At 41.2% G+C, this 12,510-nt stretch overlaps 1 protein-coding gene across 1 annotated transcript in view; it reads right to left on the bottom strand.

The window, feature by feature from the left end:
* The window catches only part of LOC109470000 (isoleucine--tRNA ligase, cytoplasmic-like), a 57,134-nt gene that overhangs the window by 36,683 nt on the left and 7,941 nt on the right, over nt 1-12,510 (bottom strand). The window contains 7 exon segments of the mRNA XM_019768776.1: nt 124-250; nt 770-960; nt 1,096-1,218; nt 2,447-2,542; nt 4,523-4,583; nt 4,925-5,012; nt 7,346-7,474. Coding sequence (XP_019624335.1) covers nt 124-250; nt 770-960; nt 1,096-1,218; nt 2,447-2,542; nt 4,523-4,583; nt 4,925-5,012; nt 7,346-7,474 — 815 coding nt within the window.

Genomic DNA, 12,510 nt, shown 5'->3' with positions numbered 1-12,510 from the left:
GATTTTAAAACTTCTGGAAGATTAGTTACATACAAACTGTATTGACTACTTTGTGTGAAAGGTAATTTAAGTATCCAAGTATCCACGCTGTAGCCACTTCAAACTACTGAGCCTGTGTCTGACCTCCTCATAGTCATCGCTGACCCAGAGCGGGATGGGCGTGCCCCAGTAACGGTTGCGAGAGATGGCCCAGTCATGAGCATCACGGAGCCAGTTGGCAAATCGCTTCTCCTTCACAAATGCCGGAACCCTGGAGAAAAAGTCATCAAAAAGGTGGTAGATTTAATACCCTGGGTCCCATCCCATTTAGTTTTCCACGACTGCCACACTCTCCCCTACGTTGGTGAGAATTGGAGCCCTGGTGAATTTTAATGTCTCAAGAGGAGGTATTTGACAACATGCCTGTGGGTAAAGCATTACTCCTACAAGACTCTGGAACCAAAACAGAGACAGAGAAGAACTACAAAGGCCCACATTTGCTTTGGAGCAAATTCAGCATGGCTTCACCACATTTCATGACATGGGGGATAGGTCTAGTTGACCAGGGGTATGGGGACTTAACTGGACTGAGATGGTAGTTGTCCAGAGTGAACCAACCTTGACTTAATATTTACCAGTACCTTTAAAGCTCATTATATGTACAGTATTTGTTTTCTTAAGGTACGCAGCCCTACATGTACATGTATGTATGCAACCTGAAATGGTGACGAAGACCTAGCTTTCGAGTGTTTCAAAACCAGCATATCACAAACTCACTAGTAAACCTTACCAGTAACACTGACTGTTGTTGTCCAGCAGTTTCTCAACAAGGGGCTCTACACGCACAAACCAACCAGGCACTGCTTTGTAGATGAGTGGTGTTTCTGAGCGCCAACAGAAAGGGTAGCTATGCACATAAGTCCCCTGGTTCACAAGTCGGCCATGTTGTTTCAGCCAATGGATGATGTTCTTGTCAGCTTCCTGAAGAAATGGAATCCAGAATTTACCCAGAACAGTGGATAGTCCAAAGTACATAGCCTGCATGTGCTTATTATCTCCAAGAAGCAGCATCAATTTTACATACATGTATGAGACTTTTTACCTATCAACTCTTACCTTGACATACTGTCCCTTAAAGTCAGTAACTTCTTCTGTAAAGTAGCCACTGGCATCTACAGGGCAGACTACCGAGCCATCTCGAGAGATGACACCATTGGCCAGGCAAACTCTGTAATCATCCTGCAAAATAGAGGGATTTGCTGCTGTCGGTTTGGTTTGTTACGTACATGAAAATTGGAGGTGATGTTTTTGGTTGTGTGTGTGTGTGTGTGTGTTCGTGTGTGTGTGTTCGTGTGTGTGTGTTCGTGTGTGTGTCTGTGTTTCCACATGACCCTGAGGTCATGTTGGATTTGGATGAGTTGTCTGTCCCAGAGGGAGAAAGTATCTAATTACCTCTACACATGTACATCTTGTAGCACCTGATGTTTTCATACTAGGTGTTTTTCATTACATAACCCCCTTGACAGCTGTTGCTGTTTCTTAACACATTAAAGAAAACTTGTAGACATGATAGCAAATGAGAAGAGACCACAGTCACCATCACACAAGAGCATGGAGGTCTGGGGTCTCCACACTCCTGTGCTGGTTTGATTTCATAGAGGTTAGAGGCACTCAAGATATAATAAATGTACACATGTATAGAAGAGTCAACCATAGAAATGACTCCCATATTTTTACTCCCATGACTGCCATATTTTTACTTGACTTTCATGGCAAGAAAAGGCATTGTTCAACACTCAACTTGCAACAGCATTGTGTAACATTTCCTGTTCAGGGGTATCACATAGTGCTACTCAGGCCACACCAATTTAATTTCTTGGTTAACGGATTCACCGCTTCATTTTTTCTGATTTGCAAAAAAAAAATAAAAATTTAGAATCAACTCCAAAATGCTCATATTTTGCCCTGAACAGTTGAAAGCAGTCCTTTTCTTACTACCTGTTACAGTCATTCCATCTTTCAATGTAGTGGTATCATTAAAAGTTCAAAATTCATTGTATAAATTTTGAACCAGCCTGGTGTGTTGACTTCATGGCTCCTATTGTACCATTTTGGATGCCTAGGCCTGTTTTTATTTTTTTATTTTTTTCGCCCGCCCGCTCCATTATTTTTCTATAAAAATCCGTTAACCAAGAAATTAAATTGGTGTGGCCTCAGAGCAAAGCTATCACCATCAGTGGTGACCATAGAGAGGGTACATCATGTAAATGGCCCATGACCCCAGACCTCCTATAATCTACTAGAATCTACCTTACTCAGCACAGTAAGTGATGCAGACGATCTCTACTCTGGCACTGAGTTCAAAACGTCTGTTTACAAAATCTATTTCTTCATCAACAGGTCATTTTTTGCTAGTGCAAGTGTGGCCTAACTTCGCATGGTGATTGTTGATAACAGCCATCCTTACCTCTCCAAAGTACGGCGCCTGGTGGACCACTCCAGTACCCGTCTCCGTGGTGACATAACCATCAACAAAGATGCGAAATGCTCCTGACTTCTTGCGCTTTGGGACAGACGTGTAAAAAAATTAATACAATTTGGACACCACCACAGAAGTTGTTACCAAGCTTTGAAAAAAGTGTCATGAAACAAGACATGATTTCCTTGTTTGATTTTGGGTGTACATCTACATCTATGTGCATATCAATTTTTGTCAGCTTTCAGGTGTACATGTAGTTTGTGACAATTCTGTAGACTGTAAAAAGTACAATAGCAGAATTGCTGTCACCCTCCGTTCAAACCAGCATAGTTAGGCAGTCCAGGATGTGAGACTGAGGTTGAAAGAGTGCCCCTGGTTGTGTTATTGGTAGTGAAAATGGTAGAAGAGTACAAATGTAGCTGTTATTGCTATGTCTGCAATATTGTCTGTACCTTCCTTTTAGCGTCTGACTAGTCAGCTACTTGGTTTCTCACATTTGAGTCTGTAAATCCCATTGGCCTTGATACTTTTTCAAGGTCAGTCTTCTAGATGAATAATTCTTGCCTGCTCAAAAGTGTTCAATTACATGACTGTATATCTAGAACTTCTTCTGTTCATCATCCACACACAGACACCGTACAAGACTTGCACAAAGAGAGGCGTTACCTAGACAAACCCAAAATTAAAGCTAAAACCAGAACATTTGTATATAGAAGCATAAAAACATACAACAACCTACCATTCGATATAACATCAGAAAGCGAACGCACATTTAAAGACAATATCAAAGTATGGAGTAACAAGTACAACCACATGCGTCTCGACACATGGTGGTAATGTACATGGTGTAAATAGGGACCTCTGACCTCTCCACTGTATTTTAAGTATGTAATTTAAGCTAGCTTTAATTGTTGTACATATAAGCAAGTAGGCCTACGGGTAGATTGTGTTAAGATTGCTATTGTTATACTGTTATCTAAGCTGATGTTGTTGTAAATACATGTTGTAATTGTAGCTATTACATGTAAGTTAACTTTGTAATTACCTCCATGAAATGTGTCATGGAGGTTATATTTTCAGTTGCGTTTATCTGTCTGTTGGTCAACAAGATAACTCAAGAACGCCTGGATGGATTGGTTTCATACTTGGTGTGTTGGTAGGGTGTGACGAAAACTAGAAATGATTAGATTTTGGTCCCCCTAGTGGCTTCCCTTGGTACTGCAGCGCAACTTCCGGTTTTGATATCTCGCGATCTGGACATGCTAGGGTCATGAAATTTTGATGGAAGGTAGCTCTCGTGCTTGGGAAGAAGTCATATGAGTTTGGCCCCCCTAGCGGCTTGTTCTGGAACTGCAGGGCACTTTCTGGCGAAATGTTTAAGAGCCAATAAGTCCAGACAGGAACAACATATTTTCATTATTTTTGGTGTGTAGGTAGCTGAGAGAGAGATGTACATAATTAAATGCAAATTATGCAAATGAGGACTTTATTTGCATAATTAATGAGGAAATTCTATAATTACAGTGTTTTACATTATACTACTTACATACATGTAATGTATGTAACCTATGGCAGACGGAACTTCAACAGATACTAATTATGCAAATGACCTAATTTGCATAATTAATGCGAAAATTATATGATTTTGTAATGGTGAATGATGAGAATGTCATACTAGGGACATCTGTAAGTTAATCAAAAGTTAACATACATCACGATGCATATATCATGTTAATGCAGAGGTCATTTGCACAATTAAAGAAGAAATTTACATTTACATATCAAGATCATATTTCATGGAGGTATGAGATCTCGGAATTCTAGTTGATTATATTTCATGTTTCAAATGTAATGTTAAAGGACTCCAGGAAGACTAGTAAACAAACATTGTATTACTAATGGAGATTCCTAATAAACATAAACATAAACATCATCAGATATTTAGATCAGATTTGGGGTGTCCTAAGGATGTCAGGGTGGGCCACTTTGTCAGGGTACATTGTAAATTTGCACATTGTACATGCAGTTAAATGCCAAAGCATACATCAAAATGATTTGACATACCTCACTGAAATAAGGGAACAATGGTTTGTAACCCTTTCCAAACAGGGTAGATCCTTTGAACCTGTAATAGGTAAGGAAAAAAAAAGTTCATTATCAAACATAGTATATATTATAACATACATTACACATACAATCTTTAATACAATCCTATCTATCTACATGTATCTATCTCTATATATCTATATCTGTCTACCTATATATCTAACATTATATCTAACTTTGTAAATGTTTCTCTCTCATAAGCGATACTTAAAACATTCTCCACTTCTTCACAACATCCAGGAACCAAGTACTTATTAAAATTAGGGTGGCAAAAAATCCATTTATGGTTGTGTGAATATTTCTGGAAAGGCCCTAAAGCTGCACACATGCTATGAGCAGCAGGCGATTGAGCTGCAGCACCTGTCCAGGATGGTGTACTCCTCAGCTTTCTTGAACAGTGCCTCCAGCCTGGCCTCCATCATGATGTACACCTTATCAGTGGTGTTATCTGTGGGAACATGGCCAAAATTGCACCTTGTTATATTACATATACATGACAGTATATGTGTATCTTGGTCACTGGTGTTCATGTACATACGACATTCTTCAAATAATTTTATGATCACAGGATACCAAGAGATCCTCTTCTATATGGTCAATGTAACTGTGCCTATATCATCAGTACTGTATATGGCTAAAAAGTCTGACTTGTACAGAGACATCATCATCATCATCATACTGGGGCATTTCTCTCCTGCAGAGGAACCTCCCCTGGCTGACTCCAGTCTTGTCTTAGGCCCCGTTCATGATTGGATATCTGTTACGAATTGATTCCATTTAAAAAAATATATCGATTCATTTGGGAACATGAACGCTCCAAACCGGTTCCATTGCAATTTATTTTGAACCACCTCGTGAGGTGGTCTGAAACGATACATAACGATTCGCATTCGTAGAATTGTAATCATGAACGCGTGGATGCGAATCGTTTTGGTTCGACGCTGTACACCCGGGTACGAGGCCGGCGCAGTGGCTTGTACTGCAGAAAATTCTACTTGAATCGTACTTGACATTGAGTTTTAATTACTGGTCGACTGAGGAAACAGGAGTTCTGATATTGACTTGGGGAAATCAGGAGATCCAGAGGAAATTGGATGGTGTGCACCAGAACCTACTCTGGGCGTGAGGGCGAGTGGTAGCCCAACGGAGGCGTTGGGGTGGCGGACCGTGGAGGTTTGCGCCAGATACATCCGGGGCACAGCCTATGGGGAGGATATGAGTCGGGAACGAGCGACCACTCGCCCGAACAGGTGTAAACTCTCCGCCTTACGAGCTGAGTTCCCAGGAAATGTTCAAAGAAATTGTGATATACATATGAAATGCAAGTGAATTAGAGGTGTGAAACCATTTCCAGTGTAGGTGCAAGTTTTGAATCACGGACGCAAAAATATATTCCATTTCGAATCGGATCGTGGCCAAACCGGAACACATTTGAATCATGAATGAGGCCTTAGTCTGGCAGACAGACCACGTGTACAAACATGTATGTATTCAGGCCAGAAAAAAATATATATCATCAACAAAAAATGAAATAGGGTTCATGTTGATAAATACAGCTTAAATTTGGGCTTTAATCTGATGTATACAAATGTAGGTTCACATTTTTAATGGGAGAGAGCACAGAACCAAAAGAGACAGTATTAACACAATGTAAACTGCAGCACCCTGCATGTTCCATAGTCTCTACCAGTCTAACAATGCAGGTTCAACAGCAACATTTAGCCACATATGGGAACAATCAGCCAGGGGAGTTTGCTCACTGTAGAGTTCATTTGCCCCCGCTTCGAGGGCAGAAACTGAGCCATTTTTCTTCCCCTTTTTTGCCAAACTCTATGATCAGTACCCTCGAAGGCCTGGTGGAGGCTAGAACGCCTAAGCAGTAACTGCAGGAACAATGTCCTGCAGCTGGTACAGCACTGTACAGTACAGTAGATAACATAAAATCAACTGTTGTCGGATAAAATTGTTCATTGAATTTCACAAACCTGAGCTTTATCTTTTGATTGAGCACAAAATTATGTGGAAAGGCACCATAAAGCGCCAAAGGTTCTTTGAATTATGCATATTTTCACTAAATGTGGCTATACAGCTGTGGAAAGCAGTGTTTGAGTGCATATTTTCCAACAAAGAAAAATTGTTTACGTGCGCGTCCCCGCACCTTTGTGTTACTGCCCGGTGCCCGCAGCTGAAGCAACAACCAATCATAGGCGCGTAACGTGGACACATCATGCAAGATTTGCATACCGCCCAGTTGCCCGGCACGTGCGGTGCTTGAAACAAATTTACGTGCCAGTGTATTGCCATATTTCTGGAGATAAATGCTGCAACACAAACATCTAGCCCTGTCTCAGCTCACGTGAGAGCCACCTGGTGCCGTCTGCACAGAGAGTGTTTGCACCTTTGAGTTCAGCGGTACATACATGTATTTTCAGGTTGTGAGGTGCCTACCCGAGTCCAGGTGCAAACCAGCACACAAGGAAATCGGGTTGCAATTTATAGTGCGCTACCGGGTATTTCGAACACTGTATCTGGAGTGAATGGGTAAAAGTTGGGGGCTAGCCCATGCTCTTATTTATCTGCCAATGCCAGTCCCAGAGCAACCCCAGAAGTGGAATGGAATATTCAATGGTTAGTCCTTCAACTGTGTTGCTGCTCCAGAGGCCTGGCGGGAGTCACTACATTCTTTAGTGCAAAGTGTTGAGTTAATCTTCTTATGGCTTTGCGACTAGACCATGATGAACTGACACAGACAGGTGTTTATGTCTTTAGTGCAGGTCTTACCTTTGACCTTGACATAATCCAGCTGTGGGTTGACACACAAGGCCATGTTGCTGGGGAGGGTCCAGGGTGTGGTGGTCCAGGCAATCATGCACACACCAGGGTCATCATCCAGAGGGAAGTTCACAATCACTGACATGTACAGAATGAAAGGAAGGCAATCAGACTCAGAGATGCATAATACAATGAAGCAAACATGGAAAAAGATTACCTTTAAAGAGAAAATTGAGGGTGAAATAGAAATAAAAGAGTGATTGATTTAAATGATGAATTTTTATGTTTAGGCCACACCAATTTAACTTCTTGGTTAACGGATTCACCGCTTCATTTTTTTCTCATTTGCAAATAAAAAGAAAAATTCAGAATCAACTGCAAAATGCTCATATTTTGCCCTGAACAACAGTCCTTTTCATCCTAGTTGTTACAGTTATTTTATCTTTCAATGGTATCATTAAAAGTTAAGAATTCCTTGTTTAAATTTTGAACCAGCCTGGTGTGTTGACTTCATGGCTCCTATTGTACCATTTTGGGCCATAATAGGATGCCTAGGCATGTTTTTATTTTATTTTTTTTTCGCCCGCCCGCTCCATCATTTTTCTAGAAAAATCCGTTAACCAAGAAATTAAATTGATGTGGCCTTATAGGCACATTAAAACAACTTGACTAAGGATGGAACTTCTCAATGATCTTCACTACACCGCCAGGGTTTGGAAGCAATAAAGGACCACTTTCGCTTGGGACATCTACTATAGTTATCCAAGGAAACTCACTTTCACTGGGCAACCTGGCTTTCCGAACTATCTGTACACAGAAAAAATTGTTTGCCCCATGAAACTCTGTTGACTTTGCCCTGATTTTGAAAAATTATTAAATGTATCATCCAAAATAATAACGTACCAGTGGATAGACCTGCCGGTGTGTTTATTTGACAGATGAGAGTATTTGACAGATGAGAGTATCTGCTGACTCACTCCCTACGCTAGCAAGTAGACGGGACAGAACTACCCTGAGAAGATCTGAGAACACTTGACAACATCCTTCAGGATAACACTTCTCCCCTCTGGGCATTTATAACCAGCCCGTCAGACAGTCACTACAGTATCCGTAGGGGACGTCGGCACCGAACAGTGATCAGCAAAAGTAAAAGACATGCCATGTCCTTCATTCCAAGATCCTTAAGACTGCTCTATGCTATTGACAACTAGCTCTCTATAGTTGTATTTAGGGGCTAATTTACTCTAGTGCATAGATCACATTGTTACTCCGTGAAGGAGGTCAGGACCTCCGGACGAAGTGTTGTGAATGGCTGGTTTTTCGTGTTCGCAGTCAAAACACTGGGTTCTCTTTGTGCAATCGGCACGCAATTTTATAGGCCGTCTGCGGGCATGCCCGTGTTGATGCACGAATGTGTATTTTTGCCGTGGTCAATGTAATATTGCAGACGCACCCCTACAATTACGAGGCGAATTGGAATGGTCCAGAAAAACGCGTTGTTTGGAATAGCAGTGGGGGGTGGAACTTCATGCAGATACGGGGTGGTTTTGATAAGTGGTTCCAGATGTTTTTGCCCGTGGTTAAGAGATGGCAAGTTTTTTGGAAGATGTTCGCAGCCAAAACGCATTCTTCCGTACGTCGCATTTCTGTGTAATTTCGCATGTGGTGTGGCATTATGTCCGGGATGATGCACGTCTTTTTATTTTTACCGTAGCTGTTTTGATATTGGAGTAAATGCTTATTTTCGAAACATCCCCATGTCGTTGAAATGTTTTCGTCCGTTTATGGTTTATGTGACCAGTAGTTGTAAGTCGCGGTCAGGCTGATGGGGACGGAAATGTGGGGTGGTCAGTGGTCAGCATTACGAAATGTAAATACCTATGACGTAATCCTATCGATTTAGAACTGGTCGGCTGTGGCGACCTAGTGGCGGCGTGTATTTAGTCACGTAGCAACTGGCCGGTCGTCCTAGCAACGAGCATGCTGGCCGCTTCTCTGCCAATGTTTTTGGGTTGGGCCGCTCCATAGTGTTAGTGGAGCAGCTCTTTGTAAACATGGACAATATTTTTGAGTAACCCATCAATGTGTTCTGCCTCGTGGTCGGATGTGGTCTGGGGCTGGTAAACCGCACATACTAGTAGATCGGGTAATTTTATGATTTGCTAGTTGTAAAGGCGTCTTGTAGTATGAGCCGGTATATGAAGAAGTAGCCTGTGTTACACAATCATGCTTTCGGCCGGATTGATGTGCAACTGTTACTAATTGCAGGGACTGCGCTAATGCCGACCAGTCGCGCTGTCCTGATACACCGCGAATGTGCGAGTGTTCCCTGTAGACAGTCCCGGGAGCACATTCCAGGAGCCAAACCAAAATACGTTCATGAACCGAGTCCAAAAAACCGAAACGTGAAAATCGGATGATCGGACCTGATGTACATTTCTCTTTCTGTAGATTGTACACACAATACACACATCTTTAGATAATCTGGCCATGGCAGGTAAAAAAAAAGTAACCCTGAATCATACTACATTAGCGTAAATGCATGTTTATGCGTTCAAAACAAGAAAAGAAATTGTTTCCCGGTATTAATCTCTTGAAACACGGCGCTGAATATTGACGCAAAAATATTTCGGGCATCGCGCACCCTTCCCCGTTGTTTAGACTGTATGCAAATCCCGCGTCACGTGTCGGCATTTCGCATCTCTGATTGGTTGTTGCGTCTTAAGATGACTGAGCCGACGCGCGTTTAAACAATTTTTCTTTGTTCGATTTATCACACTTCACAGAGAATTGTCGCCAATGGCTACTTCTTTTTGTTGCAATATATAATACTTCACGGAGAATTGTCGCCTATGGCTTCTTGTTAAAACTTCTCGTACTTGTAATCCTAGCACTGAGTTTGTTTGAGCTGACCTGTAACACACGCTCATACATGTACATGTACGTGTCTGCAGCTATCACCAGAAACATTTTGTAAATAGATTACCTGATATCCCTTTATATCTTATTCCTGATATGACTTTTAGAATTGTATTTTATCATGTATTATGAATTTTATACTTGGATTTTAAAGGCAGATCTGTAAGCAATGACGCAATTCATGTGTTGATCTTATATTGTACCTGCTATGTCATTGGTAACTAGAGGTCGGAGATCTCATGTCTTCGTCAGAGGTACATCGTTCTAGAGAAATTAACATGCGTATTCTTCAATCTTTTTAATAATCAATTTGGTCTAACAAAAGAATCTCTGTACTATTTTTATGGTACAGAACACCCTGAAACGGTTTGCCGCAGATTATACAGATGCGTCGTCACCCGTGTTAGCCCCCCCCCCTACATTATTTGAGTTTGGACTGTTACTGGAAAAAAAACGTTCAAGAAATTCTTACTGTGTTGAAAGTGTCACGACAGCGCCGCAAAATATAATAAGAGAAGATGTTATAAAGGAAAGAATCAGAACAGGGTGACTACTGCTGTTTTGTTAATTTGTCTTTATGACAAATAGAAGACTTGTTTCTTGTGTTCTTTGTGTCCTAACATTTGTACTTCTACAGTTAGTATATTCCAAATCTAGGCATCTCGTTTTTCGGCCCTTCGTGTTTTTATTGCGCGCTTGCCTTAAATTTAAGGTAATTAGATTTAAGGTCTCCAGTGGACGTCATCCATAGCAATTACTTGGTGTGGCCGTAGAAAATAACCTGACATATGTCCAACCTATCCTCCCCCTGCTGAAGTTATAGTACAATCCCTCAATGTAACGTCATTTGATCCCATCCCATTATGGGGTTCCCCGGCTATATCCAGCTGTCGGCTGTCTCCAAGCAGATGTAGGTGGGGGATTTCTAAACACAAAAGGTCCTATTACGGGGACATAACGACCTCCACGACTCTCATCTTTGAACTCAATCTTGGAGACCACGACAGTAATATGCCTATCAAATTTCATTAACTTCCATCCACACATACAAAAGTTATCCTGGTCACAAGAAAAATTAACAAAATGCCCCCTGTAGTCACAACGAAACCCCCACGAAGCTCAGTAACGAACTTAACCTTGGTCCCGACAATAGTAAGCACCACACCAAGAATTATAATCAACATTTTACAAATACTTGAGTTATCTTGCTAACAAGCCACAAACACAAAAGGTGCACTAACGTGACGCACGGACCCCCACGAAGCCAAAACTTGTACTTGACTTCGGGCTTAACAGCGGTAATCTGCCTGCCAAAAATCATGGACGTCGAATCATGCCTTCCAGAGTTATATCGCAAAATCCGCAGTTCCCCACACTCCGGCGAGACAATTTCATAGTCCTTCTGACGAAGACAATAAAATCTGAATTTGAATCTATTTCGTCATGCACCAGTCCTAACAATGCACATTATCATACATCCTCCCATCTCCTGCATGTAGGAAGGTTGCCCTTCATGTGTCTTTACTTCACACAATCATCATACTTTCAGTACTGGACACACAGCTCTGACTGGTTCTCTCACAAGGAATCATATTTTGTTGAGTGTATATTGATTCATTTGTTATTCATATTTTTTGTTATTATTTATGTCAGTTCAAATATTTGTTTACTGTTTTGGTACTTCAATTTTGTATAATTGATTGGAAAGTCCAATTCACTTTTTTTTCCTCTATGATTGATTCTGTTTCAAGTTTGTTATAATTTCAGTATGATTTGTATGTTTTATTTATTATTATTGCTAAAAGCAATTATCATTATTATTATTATTATTATTGTAATTTCATTTTATGTTGCTGGACTCCAGGAAGAATAGTATGGAGTGAACTTCCATACTAATGGAGATCTCAATAAACAAACAAACAAACCAGCTGGGTCCTGTACGTCCTTGTAGTTCTGGTTGGATTCAAAGTTGGAGAGTGGAGTACTGCAGGCGGTGGAGTAAGGCATAACCTTGAACCCTCGGTACACCAGACCCTTGTCATGCAGCTGGCGGAACACCCACCAGATGGACTCCATGAACCATGGGTAAAGTGTCTTGTAGTCACGGTCAAAATCAATCCAGCGGCCAAGTCGTGTCACAATATCCTGGGAGGAAAAGCAGAATCTTAACTGTTACATCACATACCGCACAAGAAAATCCAAACTTAACAAGACTGGCAATGAAAACATACATTGCCATGGCGACGGTAGTTGTT

This window comes from Branchiostoma belcheri, unplaced genomic scaffold (assembly GCF_001625305.1).
Source record: "Branchiostoma belcheri isolate BF01 breed outbred unplaced genomic scaffold, Haploidv18h27 scaffold215, whole genome shotgun sequence".
NCBI classification, from domain to species: Eukaryota; Metazoa; Chordata; class Leptocardii; order Amphioxiformes; family Branchiostomatidae; genus Branchiostoma; species Branchiostoma belcheri.
This window is presented reverse-complemented; position numbering and strand designations above follow the sequence as displayed.